The sequence below is a fragment of the Nycticebus coucang genome, chromosome 3 (genome assembly GCF_027406575.1).
Source record: "Nycticebus coucang isolate mNycCou1 chromosome 3, mNycCou1.pri, whole genome shotgun sequence".
NCBI lineage: Eukaryota > Metazoa > Chordata > Mammalia > Primates > Lorisidae > Nycticebus > Nycticebus coucang.
This window is the reverse complement of record NC_069782.1, coordinates 131,983,770-132,003,773: the sequence shown is the minus strand read 5'-3', so window position 1 is coordinate 132,003,773 and position 20,004 is coordinate 131,983,770. Positions and strand designations below refer to the sequence as shown.

At 44.0% G+C, this 20,004-nt stretch overlaps 1 protein-coding gene across 2 annotated transcripts in view; it reads right to left on the bottom strand.

Moving 5' to 3' along the window:
• The window catches only part of WBP1L (WW domain binding protein 1 like), a 91,851-nt gene that overhangs the window by 69,553 nt on the left and 2,294 nt on the right, over window positions 1-20,004 (bottom strand). The window contains exon 2 of one of the 2 annotated variants that reach the window (XM_053583084.1): window positions 1,290-1,378. The exons of the other annotated variant lie outside the window; for it this stretch is intronic. Within the exon in view, the coding sequence (XP_053439059.1) occupies window positions 1,290-1,373 (84 nt within the window). The 5' untranslated portion in view covers window positions 1,374-1,378. The remainder of the gene's footprint in view (window positions 1-1,289; window positions 1,379-20,004) is intronic. 2 annotated transcript variants of the gene reach the window in all.

The following is a 20,004-nucleotide window of genomic DNA, read 5'->3' as shown; positions in this document are numbered from 1 at the left end:
AAAAAGATACCAAGTATCGTAAATCTCTAAGAAAAGCGGCAATCAGCTCTAAGGAAGGAAAATGAGAAACCGACTGTAGCAGGCCTTGTGCTGTATCAAACAGGAGCAGGCTTTCTGCTCACACTTTACCAATAGTAGCAAGGAATTTGCAAATTTAAGTATAAATTACCCAAGGAAAACGGGGTGAGCAAGACAAACTCACACTATTCAATTCTACATTTAAGTCCCAAAGAGCTACAATGTTCCAACATCCAAGAGTAGAAAGCCAAATATTAAATCCCCCCATGTAAACTACTAAAAGAGAAAATATTTAGATCTGATCAATAAACTAAGCTATGGGTTTGAGGTGGTGGTGATGTTTCTATGTTTGGCAAAACTGCTAGGTAGAAATTTAAAGAAGGAAGATGAATTAGGTAATGGCAAACTAAGAAGCAACATGTAGGATTTTGAAAAACATGAATATTTTCTCTCTGAACACACACCTCTGATCTGAAACAATGTATAATAAAAGAGTGTTACATTGTAAGATTTGTCTTGTTAGATATTTAAAAATCAAAATGGGTATGTTTTTGTAACTCTTCACTCTAGGACCCACCCTTCCAAGCCACAAATATTCTTACAACACCTTCAATTCATTTTTGCTCTTTCCCAAGTAAGTTTAAATTAAATTCTTTAAAACACCTGAGATCGGGCAGCATCTGTGGCTCAAAGGGATAGGGCGCCGGCCCCATAGGCCAGAGGTGGCGGGTTCAAACCCAGCCCTGGTCAAAAACTGCAAAAATAAATAAATAAATCAAAATAAAACACCTTGAGATCTTGAATCAAAACTTAGCCATGTCACCATGAGGACAATTATGGCACTAAGAACAGAAGATAAACAGCTTGTCTGTTTTCCCACAGAAGTGTGGAAAGAAGAAAACCAAAAGTAAATAAATCAGTGCTGTGGGAATGTAACTGAGTAAGCAAGAGTAGCCCAAAAACTCAGTCCACACAATCTGGGCAATCTACAAATCTTACAGGACGACCTGTTTTAATTCCCACATTAGGAAAGCCCAGAATTATATCAACAAGCAGAAGAATTCAGTAGGATGTGATCTGATTTTCCTTTCTTGACCTCCCAGGTTGCAGTGGTCTGGATTTATTTGTGTTTGTTTGTGGTTTCCACATCACATGCAGTTTTTAGACCAGACTTTGCTCCACCTAGTGGAACTACAAAGGATGGTACAAAAGGTAGGTGCCCACAAGCCAGACGTCAGCAGTCTATTGCAGGCCACCCAGTAATGGGTCACCTGATCCTCCATCATGACTCTCCAACGTTCAGTGGCTGCTCTTACTGGCTGTGCAGTTATGGTGTCCTCAGCGGTATCCAGCATTGGCACTGTAGGGGGCAAGGAATGACCCCAAGTCATTATATTACCTGGATCCTGATAGTCCCTGAAATGTTAGGAAACATCTAACAACTGAAGACAAGAAAGGAAGGGGTCCTCTCAGGGTTATGGAAGGCCAGGTATTCAAAAAGTAGTTAGGGGCAGTGCCTGTGGCTCAAAGGAGTAGGGCGCCGGCCCCATGTGCTGGACGTGGCGGGACCCAGCCCCAGCCAAAAACTGCAAAAAAAAAAAAAAAAAAAAAAAAAAAAAGAGAGACAGGATCTCACTCTTGCCCACACTGCAGTATAGTGGTGTGATCATAGCAGCTCACTGCAACCTTCAACTCCCAGGCTCAAGCGATCTTTCCGCCTCACCCTCCCGAGTAGCTGAGACTAAGGCATCTACTACCATGCTTGCCTAATTTTTAAAATTGTTTTATTTTTTGTAGAGATGGGGCTTCACTATATTGTTGCCCAGGCTGGTCTTGAACTCTGGGCTTCAATCTATCCTCCCATCTCAGTCCCCCAAAGTACTGGGATTATAGGTGCAAGCCAACCTGCCTAGCCTAGTAGTTGGAATTTTTAATCCAAAGCCCTCCTAGATATCCCCAGGATCCATAGAGACTTTCCTGCTAGTGCCAAATACCCACTGATGAGCTGCATCCTGGGGGCCTACAAAGAAGGCCCTCCTCTAGACACAGCCAGCCAGGACATTTAATTTCCCTTGAAGCAGACCATGAGAACATCTAATGGTTTTCGCAGGCTGAGTGTGCACAAGCGCAAACCAACTTTCCTGAGGCCAAAAATCAGAGCAGAGACTTCGAAGGGGAAAGGAAAAAGTTCTAAGAACCTGACTTAGTTCAGATCAGTTATAGAACTACGGAGGACACTGAAAAGAAAGTAATCAGCCATTCCTGCTTTCACTGGGGCAGAAACAAAACCATGTTCTTTTTTTTTTTTTTTTTTTTTGGAGACAGGGTCTGCCTCGGTAGAGTGCTGTGGCATCACAGCTCATGGCAACCTCACTCTTGGGATTAAACGATTCTCTTGCCTCAGCCTCCCAAGCAGCTGGGACTACAGGTGCCCGCCACAACACCTGGCTATTTTTCTGTTGCAGTTGTCATTGGTGCTTAGCTGGCCCAGGCTGGGATTGAACCCGCCAGCCTCAGTGTATGTGGCTGGTGCTGTAACCACTACGCTACGGACCTGAGCCCAAAACCATGTTCTTAAAATACAGCCACAGGGCAGATCAAAGCAAGAGGAAAAAATGTTCAAGACTGAGTGAATAGGGCTGGGCAAGGTGGCTCACACCCATAACCCTAGCACTCTGGGGGGCTGAGGTGGGCTGACTGCTTGAGCTCAGGAGTTTGAGACCAGCCTGAGCTAGTCAGACCCCATCTCTAAAAATAGCCAGGGGTTGTGGTGGACGCCTGTAGTCCCTGCCTCTCAGGAGGCTGAGGCAAGAGAATCATAACCAGCAATCAACCTCAAACCTAAGAGCTTGAGGTTGCTGTGAGCTATGATGACACAATACTCTACCAAGGGTGACAAAGTGAGACTCTGTCTTAAAATTTTTTTTAAATCTGGGCAGCACCTGTGGCTCAAAGGAGTAGGGCGCTGGCCCCATATGCCAGAGGTGGTGGGTTCAAACCCAGCCCCAGACAAAACTGCAAAAAAAAAAAGAAAAAAAAAATTTTTTTTTTTTTTAAATCAGCAGCACCCTAGCTCAGTGGGTAGGGTGCTGGCCACATACACTGAGGCTGGCGGGTTTCGACCTGGGTCAGCTAAAACAACGATAGCAGCAACAACAACAACAACAAAAAGCCAGGTATTTGGCAGGTGCCTATAGTCCCAGCTACTTGGGAGGCTGAGGCAAGAGAATCGCTTAAGTCCAAGAGTTTGAGGTTGCTGTGAGCTATGACCGAGGGCAACAACTTGATTCTGTCTCAAAATAAATAAATAAAATAATTTAAAAAAAAACACTGGGTGAATAAGGGAGGTTTACTTGCTTATTAAACCACAGACTAAAAAATGTGCTGTTGTCAAAATGTTCAGTGTTGGCTGACAAGACACAGTTGACTGTAATAGAGATCAACAAACCTGAGAATAACTGAGATTAACCATATTAAAGCTTCAAACTGGGGGTAGCGCCTGTAGCTCAGTGGGTAGGGCACTGGCCCCACAAACTGAGGATGGTGGGTTCAAACCTGTCCCTGGCCAAACTGCAACAAAAAAATAGCCGAGCGTTATGGCTGGCACCAACTACTTGGGAGGCTGAGGCAAGAGAATCGCTTAAGCCCAGGACTAGGAGGTTGCTGTGAGCTGTGTGATGCCATGGCATTCTACTGAGGGCTATAGAGTGAGAATGTTTCTACAAAAAAAAAGAAAGCTGGGCGGCGCCTGTGGCTCAAAGGAGTAAGGCACCAGCCCCCTATGCCGGAGGTGGTGGGTTCAAACCCAGCCCCGGCCAAAAACCACACACAAAAAAAGCTTAAAACTGTCCCACCTAAAAAAGTTGTTCGAGGTTATTTCACACACTTTACACTGCTATATTCTCTCTTTGTAAGAATGATGATCTTAAACTCTGCTATAATGAACAGGAGCTGGTATGGTGATATAGCAGGTGCCACTAAACCAGGGTTTCTCTCAGCACTACTGACACTCTGGCCCAAATAATCCTGTGTTGTGGAAGGCTGTCCTGAGCATGTAGAATGTTTAGCAGAATCTCTGGCCTTCACCCACCAGATGCCAGGAGGACACCCAAGTTGTGACAACCAAAAATATTTCCAGACACTGACAGATATCTTCTAGATGGGCAAAACTGTCCCAAATTGAAAACCACTATTGAAAAGACATAGGTTCGGGCAGCGCCTGTGGCTCAAAGGGGTAGGACGCCGGTCCCATATGCCGGAGGTGGCGGGTTCAAACCCAGCCCCGGCCAAAAACCAAAAAAAAAAAAAAAACTTAAAAAAAAAAAAAAGAATTAAGGAAATCACTTTCAAACTCTTCAGATATCGGTTTCTGAACTTAGTCTGGGAGTTGACACAAACCACAACACACTCTGAGAACCCCAAATAATAATAACAGTGATAATTATTAGTATACTTAAGAATCATTTCACTTGGGTGGTGCCTGTGGCACAGAGGGTAGGGCGCTGGCCCCATTTACTGAGGGTAGTGGGTTTAAACCCAGCCCTGGCCAAACTTCAACAAAAACAAAAAACAGCTGGGCATTCTGGTGGGCGCCTGTAGTCCCAGCTACTTGGAAGGCTGAGGCAAGAGAATCGCTAAGCCAGGAGTTAGAGGTTGCTGTGAGCTGTGACGCCACAGCACTCTACCGAGGGCAATAAAGTAAGACTTTGTCTCTAAAAAAAAAAAAAAATTCACTCGACGATATTTCAAGAGCTTCACCTATGTCTTTCCATCTCACAATAACCTCATAAAGTATACAGGAATACTAGTGTAATACCAGTATAAGGTACACACTGGTATTATAGTCCCTTTTTATAGAAGAGAAAACTGTGGTACAAAGAGGATAAGCAACTTGCTCAAGAAAAGTGCCAGATTTGGAATTCACCAAGTGAACTTGGTGTCCATGACTTAATCACTATGATAACAAACCCTATGCCAGAAAGGTGCTAGATCACCACTGGACAACATGTAGCCATTAACCACATGTAGGTATTTATTTGAAATTAATTAAAATTAAATATCATACCACTTTGGTAAACAATTTGACAGTTCCTCAAAAGATTACATACAGAATTAACAAACATATAATGCAGCAATTCCATCGTTAGGTATATACCCAAGAGAACTGAAAACATTTGCCCACACAAAAACTTGTACACCCATGCTCACAGCGGCATTATTGGTAACATTGAAACAGTGGTGACAACCGAAATGCTCATCAACCAATGAATGGGTTGATTGGTTCTATTTTTTTTTTTTTTTGTAGAGACAGAGTTTCACTTTATTGCCCTCGGTAGAGTGCCGTGGAGTCACACAGCTCACAGCAACCTCCAACTCCTGGGCTTAGGTGATTCTCCTGCCTTAGCCTCCCGAGTAGGATTGGTTCTATTAGTATTCTATTATATAGTAGTTACACGAGAGCAAATGAATATATATATAATATATAATATAATATTAATATAATGGAATCCATATAATGAAATATTAATTAGAATTAGTTATTAGAAATATTAATTAGAATTAATTGAACTAGAATTAATGGAATATTAATGGATCCATATAATGGAATATTAATCAACCATAAGAAGGAATTTTGTACTGATATGTGATAAATAAAACATGAATGAATGGTGGAGCAAGATGGCTGCAGAGTAACAGCTTCCCCGCAACTGGGCATGGGTGTCTGGGGAGGTAAGACTCCAGGCATCTCTGGCTGGTCGGATCTGCCTATAATCATCCCTTTGAGGATACAAGAAGTCAGCAAGGGACTTCTGGACCCCAAGAGGAGGACAAAAACAGTGGAAGACTGGCAAGTAGTTGAGTGTGTTCCATTGACCTAATCCCGCCGGCAGCCGTAAGTACAAGCAGCAGTGAGACTGCAAACCAGAAAGGCCTTACCTGTGAACTGTTTTGGTGTTTTTGGACTTAGCACTCAGCTGAACTCCCTTGGGGAGAGCTTGAGCAAGAGTGCAGAGAACTTTGGGCATTGTCTAGGGCCCCAGACTGAGCCGCTGAGCCAGACGGAGCTAATAGTGTTTGGCTGTGGGCCACATGGAGCCATTGTGAGAGAACTGCCCCAGCAAGCTCCAGGGATCGGAGGATGGGGCGGGAGCTAGTAACCTAGTGACTGAGTAGCCTAAAGGCAGTAACTGAGCTGCCTTACAGCCTTAACCCTCAGGGGCAGAGTGAGACTGGTTTTGACACACTGGAGCCTCAGGCTGTTGCCCTGGGTAGAGGGACGTGGCGTCACAGCTCATAGCAACCTCAAACTCCTGGGCTTGGCGCTGCCAGGACCTTCGTAAGAGCTGCACCACGACCCCCAACCCACGAACCGCGCCCGCCGGGCCTCCACATGCCCTAACCAGGAACTGCAGGAGCCGTGCAGCCCTGCATCCTCCCTCCTGTACCCTCCCTACCTCCACACCAGCCCACTTGTCTGGCCAGGGACTCTGGTAGCTGCATGCCCTGTGGAGCCCTCCCTGCCTCTGCAGAGCCCTTCTCCTGGCCAGAGACTGCTGGAGCCTTGGGCTCTCTGTGCCAAAGTCACTGGGCGCCAGTCACTCCCAGAACCGTGCGCACCACCTCCCGCCCTGTTGCTGGATCCAGGTGTGTCACACTCCGGAGCTACTTCCACAACCAGAACTCCTGGCTGGGGCAGCCCCAGAGGAACTACACAGGGTCACTCCCTACAAAGATCCAGCAACAAAAGAGTGATCATGCAGGGGTCTAATCTTGGAGAGACACCTCCCCAACTCTGAGGACGGCTAGAGGCAATGGTGAAAGACAATCATGAGGCAAAATCAACAGAAAAACTCTGGCAATATGAATAATCAGAGTAGATCAACTCCCCCAAGGATCAATGCATGGGCACAAGATCCCATGCACAAACAAACAGCTGAGATGTCAGAAATTGAATTCAGAATATGGATAGCAAATAAGATCAAATTAGAATTCCAAGCAGTAACCCAAAAGATATCTCAAGAATTCAACGAATTCAAAGACCAATGACCAAAGATTTTGACACATTGAGAAAAGTTACAGCACTCAAATATCTGAGAAACACAGTAGAATCCCTCAGTAACAGAATGGAGCAAGCAGAAGAAAGGATTTCTGACATTGAAGACAAAGCTTTCTAACGCTCCCAAACTCTCAAAGAGGAAGAGAAACGGAGGGCAAAAACAGATCACTCTCTCAGAGAGCTCTGGGATAATTTGAAGAAAACCAATATTCGTCTCATAGGGATCCCTGAAAGTGACGAAGTGGCTTCACAAGGCACAGAGTCTCTTCTCCATGAGATTATGAAGGAGAACTTTCCAGACATGACAAGAGATTCGGAAATTCAGATAGCAGACAGTTTCAGAACTCCAGGACGACTCAACCAAATAAGACATCCCCCAGACACATCATAATCAATTTCACTAAAGTTAATATGAAGGAGAAAATTCTGAAAGCAGCCAAACGAAAGAAAACCATCACGTACGAGGGCAAGAATATTAGAATAACTACAGATCTCTCTATTGAAACCTTTCAAACTAGAAGAGGATGGTCATCGACTTTGAACTCCTAAAACAAAATAACTTTCGACCCAGGATCCTGTACCCAGCTAAACTGAGTTTCATTTATGACGGAGAAATTAAATACTTCAATGACATTCACATGTTGAAGAAAATTGCCATAACTAAACCAGCTCTCCAGGATATTCTCAGACCTATCCTCCATAAAGACGAGCTTAATCCTCCACCACAAAAGTAAACCCACCCAGAAAATTAGGATCAAACTCCAACTTCCACAGTCACAAAAATATTGACAATGTCCACCGGACTCTCTAAAGGCTTATCAATATTCTCAATTAATGTGAATGGTTTCAATTGTCCTCTAAAGAGGCACAGGTTGGCTGACTGGATATAAAAACTCAAGCCAGATATCTGCTGCATACAAGAATCACATCTTACATTAAAAGACAAAGTGAGACTCAAGGTGAAGGAATGGTCATCTATACTCCAGGCAAATGGAAAGCAGGAAAAAAGCAGGTGTTACAATCCTATTCGCAGACGCAATAGGCTTAAACCAACCGAAATAAGGAAGGATAAAGATGGACACTTCATATTTGTTAAAGGTAATACTCAATGAGATTTCAATTATTAATATTTATGCACCCAACCAGAACGCGCCTCAATTTATAAGAGAAACTCTACCAGACATGAGCAACTCGATTCCTCCAGTTCCACAGTAGTTGGAGATTTTTTTTTTTTTTGTAGAGACAGAGTCTCACTTTACTGCCCTCAGTAGAATGCCGTGGCGTCACATGGCTCACAGCAACCTCCAGCTCTTGGGCTTATATGATTCTCTTGCCTCACCCACCCTGAGCAGCTGGGACTACAGGCACCCGCCACAACGTTCAGCTATTTTTTTTTTTTTGGTAGAGACAGAGTCTCACTTTATGGCCCTCGGTACAGTGCTGTGGCCTCACACAGCTCACAGCAACCTCTAACTCTTGGGCTTACACAATTCTCTTGCCTCAGCCTCCCGAGTAGCTGGGACTACAGGCACCCGCCACAACGCCTGGCTATTTTTTTGTTGCAGTTTGGCCACGGCTGGGTTTGAACCCGCCACCCTCGGCATATGGGGCCGGCGCCCTACTCACTGAGCCACAGGCGCTGCCCAGTAGTTGGAGATTTTAACACCCATTTAGCAGTGCTGGATAGATCCTCCAAAAAGAAGCTAAGCAAAGAAATTTTAGATTTAAACTTAACCATTCAACATCAGGACTTAACAGACATCTACAGAACATTTCACTGCAACAAAACTGAATACACATTCTTCTCATCAGCCCACAGAACATACTCCAAAATCAACCACATCCTAGGCCACAAATCTAACCTCAGCAAATTTAAAAAAATAGAAGGGCGGCACCTGTGGCTCAGTTGGTGGGGTGCCGGCCCCATATACCAAGGGTGGCGGGTTCAAACCCTGCCCCGCCTAACTGCAACAACAAAAAAAATAGCCGGGTGTTGTGGCGGGCACCTGTAGTCCCAGCTGCTTGGGAGGCTGAGGCAAGAGAATCGCTTAAGCCCAGGAGTTGGAGGTTGCTGTGAGCTATGTGATGCCATGGCACTCTACCTAGGGCCATAAAGTCAAACTCTGTCTCTACCAAAAAAAAAAAAAAAAAAATAGAAATTATTCCTTGCATCTTCTCAGACCATCATGGAACAAAAGTTGAACTCAATAACAACAGGAACCTGGATACCCATACAAAAACATGGAAGCTAAACAACGTTATGCTGAAGGATAGATGGGTTATAGATGAGATTACCAAATTTTCGGAACAAAACAACAATCAAGACACAAATTATCAGAACCTCTCGGATACTGCAAAGGCAGTCCTAAGAGGGAAATTTATAGCACTGCAAGCCTTCCTCAAGAAAACAGAAAGAGAGGAAGTTAATAACTTAATGGGACATCTCCAGCAACTGGAGAAGGAAGAACACTCCAACCCCAAACCCAGCAGAAGAAAAGAAATAACCAAAATCAGAGCAGAATTAAAATTTCATCAATCAGAAATGGTCACGATGAAATAACAACAGACCCCTCAGAAATTCAAAAAATCCTTAACGAATACTACAAGAAACTCTACTCTTAGAAATATGAAAATCTGAAAGAAATCGACCAATAACTGGAAGTACGCCACCTATCAAGACTTAGCCAGAATGAAGTGGAAATGTTGAACAGACCTATATCAAGTTCTGAAATAGCATCAACTATACAAAATCTCCCTAAAAAGAAAAGCCCAGAACCAGATGGCTTTATGTCAGAATTCTACCAAACCTTTAAAGAAGATCTAGTACCTGGGCAATGCCTGTGGCTCAGTGAGTAGGGCGCCGGCCCCATATGCTGAGGGTGGTGGGTTGGGACCCAGCCCCGGCCAAACTGCAAAAGAAAATAAGCCGGGCGTTGTGGCGGGCGCCTGTAGTCCCAGCTGCTCGGGAGGCTGAGGCAAGAGAATTGCGTAAGCCTAAGAGTTAGAGGTTGCTGTGAGCTGTGTGATGCCACGGCACTCTACCAGAGGGCGGTACAGTGAGACTCTGTCTCTACAAAAAAAAAAAAAAGAGAACTAGTACCTATATTACTAAACCTCTTCCAAAATATAGAAAAAGAAGGAATATTATCCAACACATTCTATGAAGCAAACATCACCTTCATCCCCAAACCAGGGAAAGACCCAACAAGAAAAGAAAATTATAGACCAATATCACTAATGAATACTGATGCTAAAATACTCAATAAGATCCTAACAAACAGGATCCAACAACACATCAAAAAAATTATACACCACGACCAAGTGGGATTTATCCCAGGGTCTCAAGGCTGGTTCAATATACGTAAATCTATAAATGTAATTCAGCACATAAACAAACTAAAAATAAGGACCATATGATTCTTTCAATTGATGCAGAAAAAGCTTTTGATAATATCCAGCATCCCTTCATGATCAGAACACTTAAGAAAATTGGTATAGAAGGGACATTTCTTGGGCGGCGCCTGTGGCTCAGTCGGTAAGGCGCCGGCCCCATATACCGAGGGTGACGGGTTCAAACCTAGCCCCGGCCAAACTGCAACCAAAAAATAGCCGGGCGTTGTGGCGGGCGCCTGTAGTTCCAGCTACTCGGGAGGCTGAGGCAAGAGAATCGCTTAAGCCCAGGAGTTGGAGGTTGCTGTGAGCTGTGAGATCACGGCACTCTACCGAGGGCCATAAAGTGAGACCCTGTCTCTACACAAAAAAAAAAAAGAAGGGACATTTCTTAAACTAATAGAGGCCATCTACAGCAAACCCACAGCCAATATCATATTGAATGGAGTTAAATTGAAATCATTTCCACTTACATCAGGAACCAGTCAAGGTTGCCCATTGTCTCCATTGCTCTTTAACATTGTAATGGAAGTTGTAGCCATTGCAATTAGGGAAGAAAAGGCGATCAAGGGTATCCACATAGGGTCAGAAGAGATCAAACTTTCAGTCTTCACAGATGATATGATCGTGTATCTGGAAAACACCAGGGATTCTACTACAAAACTTTTAGAAGTAATCAAGGAATACAGCAATGTCTCAGGCTACAAAATCGACACCCATATATCTGTAGCCTTTATATATACCAACAATAACCAAGCCGAAAAAAGTCAAGGACTCTATTCCTTTCACGGTAGTGCCAAAGAAGATGAAATATTTGTGAGTATACCTAACAAAGGACCTGAAAGATCTCTACAAAGAGAACTATGAAACTTTAAGAAAAGAAATAGCTGAAGATGTTAACAGATGGGAAAACATACCATGCTCATGGCTGGGAAGAATCAACATTGTTAAAATGTCTATACTACCCAAAGCAATATATAATTTTAATGCAATTCCTATTAAAGCTCCATTGTCATATTTTAAAGATCTTGAAAAAAATACTTCGTTTTATATGGAATCAGAAAAAACCTCGAATAGCCAAAACATTACTCAGCAATAAAAACACAGCAGGAGGAATCACGCCAGACCTGAGACTGTACTATAAATCTATAGTGATCAAAACAGCATGGTATTGGCACAAAAACAGAGAAGTAGATGTCTGGAACAGAATAGAGAACCAAGAGATGAATCCAGCTACTTACCATTATTTGATCTTTGACAAGCCAATTAAAAACATTGAGTGGGGAAAAGATTCCCTATTTAACAAATGGTGCTGGGTGAACTGGCTGGCAACCTGTAGAAGATTGAAACTGGACCTACACCTTTCACCATTAACTAAGATAGACTCTCACTGGATAAAAGATTTAAACTTAAGACATGAAACTGTAAAAATACTTGAAGAAAGTGCAGGGAATGTGAAGCTAGTGAATCATGCCCCATGAATATATCAATGTACACAGCTATGATTTAATAAAAAAGAAAAAAAAGAAAGAAAGTGCAGGGAAAACTCTTGAAGGAATCGGCCTGGGTGAATATTTTATGAGGAGGACTCCCCAGGCAATTGAAGCAGTATCAAAAATACAATACTGGGACCTGATCAAACTAAAAAGCTTCTGCACAGCCAAGAACATAGTAAGTAAAGCAAGCAGACAGCCCTCAAAATGGAAGAAAATATTTGCAGGTTATACCACCGATAAAGGTCTAATAACCAGAATCCACAGAGAACTCAAAGTATTAGCAAGAAAAGAACACGTGATCCCATCTCAGGGTGGGCAAGGGACTTGAAGAGAAACTTCTCTATAGAAGACAGATGCATGATCTACAAACACATGAAAAAAAGCTCATCATCCTTAATCATCAGAGAAATGCAAATCAAAACTACTTTAACATTATCACCTAACCCCAGTAAGAGTAGCCCACATAACAAAATCCCAAAACCAGAGATGTTGGTGTGGAGGTAGAGAAAAGGGCACACTTCTACACTGCTGGTGGGAATGCACACTAATACGTTCCTTCTGGAAGGACATTTGGAGAATATTTAGAGACCTAAAAATAGACCTGCCATTCAATCCTATAATTCCTTTAGTAGGTTTATACCCAGAAGACCAAAAATCACAATATAACAAAGACATCTGTACCAGAATGTTTATTGCAGCCCAATTCATAATTGCTAAGTCATGGAAGAAGCCCAAGTGCCCATCGACCCACGAATGGACTAGCAAATTGTGGTACATGTATACCATGGAATATTATGCAGCCTTAAAGAAAGATGGAGACTTTACCTCTTTCATGTTTACATGGATGGAGCTGGAACATATTCTTCTTAGCAAAGTATCTCAGGAATGGAAGAAAAAAGTATCCAATGTACTCAGCCCTACTATGAAGCTAAATTATAGCTTTCACATGAAGGCGATAACCCAACTATAGCACAAGACTATGAGGAAAAGGCCAAGGAAGGGGAAGGGAGGGGGGAGGTTAGGGTGAAGGGAGGGTACTGGGTGGGGCTACACCTACGTGCATCTTAAAATGGGTACAGGTGAAACTTACTAAATGCAGAATACAAATGTCTACATACAATAACTAAGAAAATGCCATGAAGGCTGCATTGAACACTTTGATGAGAATATTTCAGATTGTATATGAAACCAGCACATTGTACCCCTTGATTGCACTAATGTACACAGCTATGATTTAACAATAAAAGAAAAAATAAATAAATAACTGAGAAATGAATAAAAAAAAAAAATGAATGAATCTTAAAAACATTATGTTAAGTGAAAAAAGCCACACAGTGTGTGATTCCTTTTCTATGAAATGTCCAGAATAGGCAAATCCATAGAAACGGAAAGGAGATTAGTGGTTGCTCTGGGATGGAGGAAGAGAGGGTGGAATGGGGAGTGACTAATGGCCATGGGGTTTCTTTTAGGGATGATGAAAATCTAAAAATTAGACAGCAGAGGCCAGGCACAATGGCTCACACCTGTAATTCAGCACTTTAAGAGGCCGAGAAAGTGGGGGTCACCCAAGACTGGGAGTTTGAGGCTCCAGGGAGCCATGATGATGCCACTGCATTCTAGCCTGGGAGGAAGAGCAAGACCCTGTCTCAAAAAAAAAAAGAGGCTCAATGCCCCTAGCACAGTGGTTAGGCACCAGCCACATACACTGAAGGTGGCAGGTTCGAATCCAGCCCAGGCCAGATAAACAACAGCTAAACAACTACAACAAAAAAATAGCCAGGTGTTATGATGGGCGCCTGTAGTCCCAGCTACTTGGGAGGCTGTGGCAATAGAATCACTTAAGCCCCAGAGTTTGGGGTTGCTGTGAGCTGTGACTTCACAGCACTCTACTAAGGGAGACATAGTGAGACTTGTCTCAAAAAAAAAAAAAAAATTAAATTAAATATGGTTAAAAACTCAGTTCCTCACTTATCCCAGCCACAATTTCAAGTGCTTAACAGCCACATGTGGTTAAGTGACTACTGAATTGACAGTACAGATAGAGGTCATTTCCAGCATCACAGACAGTTCTATTGGTTGGCCAGCCTTAGGCAAATGGATGAAAGGCCTCCCTTTCAAGTTTCACCTATTTTCATGCTCCTCTATACGCCCACACAAAAGGCGTCTGCCACGGACTATCTGCCACCACCAAACACATCCTCCACTCTCACTCTTCACATTGGAATACACTCCCCCCTTCCACAGATACCCAACTCATTCTCATTCGCCTTGAAAGCCCTATCCAATGACCTCCAGGAAGGTCTTCCTAGATCCCCATCTCCCTCTTGCCCTTGCAGAATCAATAGCTCCTGCGGTTCTTTGTTTGCAGTTCCATGTCAGCATTAATCCCTCTGGCTTATAATTCTTGGTTATAATTCTCTGTCCTTTCCATAAGATTACCAATACCTTGAGGACAGGGATTCTGTTACTCATGTGATAGAGCCTAGCAGGAATAGCCTGCTACAAAGCACAGGCATTTCAGTAAATGTCCATTCTTTGAATTCTAATGAATTCTACTGAAAGGATTTATAGAAACTCAAGGGGCTGATTTTAGACAAGCACTCACTTTGGTATACCCAACAGACTAAGAAAAGAAGGTAAGAGAGGATTCGAATCTGTAAGTCTTTTTTTTTTTTTTTTTTTTTTTTTGTAGAGACAGAGTCTCACTTTATAGCCCTTGGTAGTGCCGTGGCATCACACAGCTCACAGCAACCTCCAACTCCTGGGCTTCAGCGATTCTCCTGCCTCAGCCTCCCGAGTAGCTGGGACTACAGGCGCCCACCACAACGCCCAGCTATTTTTTTTTGGTTGCAGTTCAGCGGGGCTGGGTTTGAACCCGCCGCCCTCGGTATATGGGGCCGGTACCTTACGGACTGAGCCACAGGCGCTGCCCGAATCTGTAATCCTATACAAGAAGAAATAATGGCAATAGCACTGAAATACCATTTCTAAGCAAAGAGAATAGATAGGCCTTCTAGACTGAAAACTGGGGCAATGAAGGCAAAGCAAGGTGAGGTGGGAAGCCAAAGGGTGCACATGTTGAAGTTGGTGGGAAAAAAACAGCAGAACTGGGATCCCCCATCCAGCTCAAAGTTTTCAGCTTGGTAGAAGAAATGTAAGAACTAATATCACTAGAGATTTGTGCCTAGACCATTGGCTGGGCTACCTGATGGAAACACATTTCTTCTTTTTTTTTTTTTGTAGAGATAGAGTCTCACTTTACCGTCCTCAGTAGAGTGCCATGACGTCACTCAGCTCACAGCAACCTCCAGCTCTTGGGCTTACGCAATTCTTTTGCCTCAGTCTCCTGAGCAGCTGGGACGACAGGCGCCCACCACAACACCCGGCTATTTTTTTTGTTGCAGTTTGGTTAGGGCTGGGTTTGAACCCGCTACCCTCGGTATATGGGGCCAGTGCCCTCCTCACTGAGCCACAGGCACCGCCCTGGAAACACATTTCTAACACAACTTTCTTTTAAATAACATAGTCATATATTCTGGTTAAAGCTAAACAATAGGAATTGGGTGGTGCCTATGGCTCAAGGAGTAGGGTGCCGGTCCCATATGCCGGAAGTGGTGAGTTCAAACCCAGCCCCGGCCAAAAAAAAAAAAAAAAAAAAGCTAAACAACAGGAAAAAAGAAGGTAGGCTCGGCGCCCATAGCTCAGTGAGTAGGGTGCCGGCCATATACACAGAGGCCGGTACCCAGGCCAGCTACACAACAATGACAATTGCAACCAAAAAATTGCTGGATGTTGTGGCGGGTGCCTGTAGTCCCAGCTACTTGGGAGGCTGAGGCAAGAGAATCGCTTAAGCCCAAAAGAGTTTGAGGTTGCTGTGAGCTGTGATGCCAAGGCACTCCACTGAGGACAACATAGTAAGACTCTGTCGCAAAAAAAAAAAAAAAAAAAAAAAAAAAAAGGAAGGCTAGGTGCAGGTGCGATGGCTCCCACCTATAATCCTAGCACTCTGGGAGGCTGAGGAAGGTGGATCACCTGAGCTCAGGAGTTCCAGACCAGCCTGAGCAAAATGAGACCCTGTCTCTACTAAAAATAGAAAAACTAGCCAGGTGTTGTGGTAGGGGCCTGTAGTCCCATTACTTCGGAGGCTGAGGTAAAAGGAATGCTCCAGCCCAAGAGCTTAAGGTTGTGGTGAGCTATGACTCCACAGCACTCAACCCTATGGAGACTGAGTAAAACTGTCTCAAAATAATAATAATAATACAGGGCGGTGCCTGTGGCTCAGTGAATTAGGGTGCCGGCCCCATATACTGAGGGTGGTGGGTTCAAACCCGGCCCTGGCCAAACTGCAACAAAAAATAGCCGGGCATTGTGGCAGGCACTTGTAGTCCCAGCTACTCAGGAGGCTGAGGCAAAAGAATCGCCTAAACCCAAGAGCTGGAGGTTGCTGTGAGCTGTGATGCCAGGGCAGTCTACCAAGGGTGACAGATTCTATCTCTGAAAAAAAGAAACTATGTATTACAATCATAATTTAACTGAAGGAAACAAATGCCAAGGCTTTACTATTTGAAGACTCAGCTGTTTTTTCATACTACATAGACTTAAGGAATCACATCTGTGAGTTCCACTGTCTTAACCTATGAGAGAATTAAATCTAAGTTAAAGCAAGAAATGGCAGGTCCAAGCCAGGTATGGTGGTTCTTGCCCGTAACCCCAGCACTTAGGGAGGCCAAGATGGCAGGATCGCCTGAGGCCAGGAGTTTGAGACCAGCCTAAGCAACATAGCAAAAAAAATTTTTAAATTCCCAAACACGGCTCGGCGCCTGTGGCTCAAGCGGCTAGGGCGCCAGCCACATACACCTGAGCTGGCAAGTTCGAATCCAGCCCAGGCCGCCAAACAACAATGACGGCTGCAACCAAAAAAATAGCTGGGCTTTGTGGCAGGAGCCTGTAATCCCAGCTACTTGGGCGGTAGAGGCAAGAGAATCACTTGAGCCCAGGAGTTGGAGGTTGCTATGAATTGTGATGCCACGGCACTCTACCCAAGGTGACAGCTTGAGGCTCTGTCTCAAAAAAAAAAAAATCCCCAAACATGGAGGTGTGCACCTATAGTTCCAGCTACTCAAAAGGCTGAGGCAGAAGGACCCCTTGAGCCCAGGAGATTAAGGAAGCAGTGAGCTATAATCGTACCACTGCACTCCAGCCTGGGTGACAGAGTGAGACCCTGTGTCAACAAACGAAAAAGGAATAGCTGTTCCCAGGGTAGAGATAGTAACAGGGAAAGCAAGCCACTTAACATACTTAGTATATTTCTTTTTTTTTGTTTTTTTTTTTGTGTTTTTTTTTGGCCAGGGCTGAGTTTGAACCCGCCACCTCCGGCATATGGGACTGGCGCCCTACTCCTTGAGCCACAGGCGCCACCCATACTTAGTATATTTCTGATATTAAATGTGTATATATAAAAAGATATTTAATAAAAAAAAAGATAGGGTGGCGCCTGTGGCTCAGTGGGTAGGGCACTAGCCCCATATACCAAGGGTGGTGGGTTCAAACCAGGCCCCAGCCGAACTGCAACAAAAAAATAGACGGGTGTTGTGGCAGGCACCTGTAGTCCAAGGAACTTGGGAGGCTGAGGCAAGAGAATCGTCTAAGCCCAGGAGTAGGAGGTGGCTGTGAGCTGTGACGCCACAGCACTCTACTGAGGGCCACAGAGTAAGACTCTGTCTCTACAAAAAAAAAAAAAAAAAAAGATATTCAATAGATCCATTGGGGAGGGGAATACAATGCATTTTTAATGCAGAATGAGTACAGCAAGTCTTCCTCACTTCAGAGTTAGCTGAAAGTCACTGTTGAAATAAGAACAGGGAGGCTGGGCCGGGTGGCTTACTCCTGTAATCCTAGCACTCTGGGAGGCCAAGGCGGGTGGATTGCCTGAGCTCAGGAGTTTGAGACCAGCCTGAGCAAAGAGACTCCATCTCCAAAAAATAGCTAGGCATTGTGGCAGATGCCTGTAGTCCCAACTCAAGAGGACCACTTTGAGCTCAAGAGTTTGAGGTTGCCGTGAGCTGTGTACTCTCAACCCAGGGCAACAAAGTGAAAAAAAACAGGATTTTTTTTTCTTCCTTGCTAATTTGTACAAGCAAAAACAAAAAAACCTATATTAACTAAATTGTGGTGGATTCAGAGTTAATAATTATATAGTAACTTCCAAAGGTTAACATTAAAAACACAAATCTCACTATTTATATCTAGTGCTCATGGACAGAAAGTGACAGGGTATGAAGTAGGGGATGGGGGTGCATTAGAGGTATTGGGGTTGAGGGAATATGGGGGGGGTTAAGAAGACTACTGTTCATTATGAAAACCTTCTCTGCAGAAATTATACACACATAATAGCTGTTGGTCAGTGCTACCATCCATCCAAAAGGTCAAAGTACAAAAGACTCCCTGTCTCCAAAATAAGTATTATTAATAGATGTACTAAAGAAATAATAAAAATAGGGCAGCGCCTGTGGCTCAGTGAGTGGGGCACTGGCCCCATATGCCGAGGGTGGCGGGTTCGAACCCGGCCCCAGCCAAACTGCAACAAAAAAATAGCTGGGCGTTGTGGCGGGCGTCTGTAGTTCCAGCTGCTCGGGAGGCTGAGGCAGGAGAATCCCGTAGGCCCAAGAGTTAGAGGTTGCTGTGAGCCGTGTGACGCCACGGCACTCTACCCGAGGGCGGTACAGTGAGACTCTATCTCTACCAAAAAAAAAAAAAAAAGAAAGAAATAATAAAAATAGCTGGGCGTTGTGGCGGGTGCCTGTTGTCCCAGCTACTTGGGAGGCTGAGGCAAGAGAATCGCCTAAACCCAGGAGTTGGAGGTTGCTGTGAGCCGTGTGACGCCATGGCACTCTACCGAGGGTGATAAAGTGAGACTGTGTCTCTAAAAAAAAAAAAAGAAAGAAAGAAAAAAGAAATAATAAGGGCGGCGCCTGTGGCTCAGTGAGTAGGGCACCAGCCCCATGTGCTGAGGGTGACGGGTTCAGACCCAGCCCCGGCCAAACTGCAACAGAAAAATAGCCGGGCATTGTGGCGTGCGTTTGTACTCCCAGCTGCTCGGGAGGCTGAGGCAAGAGAATCACGTAAGCCCAAGAATTGGAGGTTGCTGTGAGCTGTGTGACGCCACGGCACTCTACCCGAGGGCGGTACAGTGAGACTCTGTCTCTACAAAAAAAAAAAAAAAGAAAAAAGAAATAATAAGAAAATGGCCTGTGATTGACAAATTATAATTAGGACATGACACTGAAGATCCCTTTCCACATCTTCTCACCTCCCAGATTCCAAGATCTGATAGGAATTCACACTTTCCATGGTTCCCCCTTGCTAGGTTCCTACCACTGACCAGCCCATCCCCAAAGGCTCTGATATTCCTAAATCAACCCTCTAGCAACTTTATTTATCAGCTACTGGGAACAATCTTTTAGAGATACTTACAGAAATAGATATGTGCAAAGGAAAAGTTCATTCTTTTTTTTTTTTTTTTTTTTTTGAGACAGAGTCTCACTATGTCACCCTCCGTAGAGTGCTGTTACATCACAGCTCACAGCAAACTCAAACTCTTGGGCTTAAGCGATTCTCTTGCCTCAGCCTCCCAAGTAGCTGAGACTACAAGAGCCTGCCACAACACTTGGCTATTTTTTTTTGTTGTTGTTGTAGTTGTCATTGTTAACTTTAGCAGGCCTGGGCGGGTTTGAATCTGCCAGCCCAGGTGTATGCGGCCACGGCCCTAATCACTGAGCCAGGCACCGAGCTGAAAAGTTCATTCTATATTTGGTTCTCTCAATACCTATACTTAACTTTACCAACCCTGAGGATTATAAATTTCTAGTAGACAAAGAAAATGTATTGTTTCTACCAGTTTCTGATTTCCACGGGGAAAACAAAGAACCCCAACGATGGCTAAAATCCAAGAATCCCAAATCTAGAAAAGATACTATCCTGGGACAGAAAACAAGCTTCATTCCTTTCACACGTTCTTTCTTTCTTTTTTTTGAAAGACTCTCA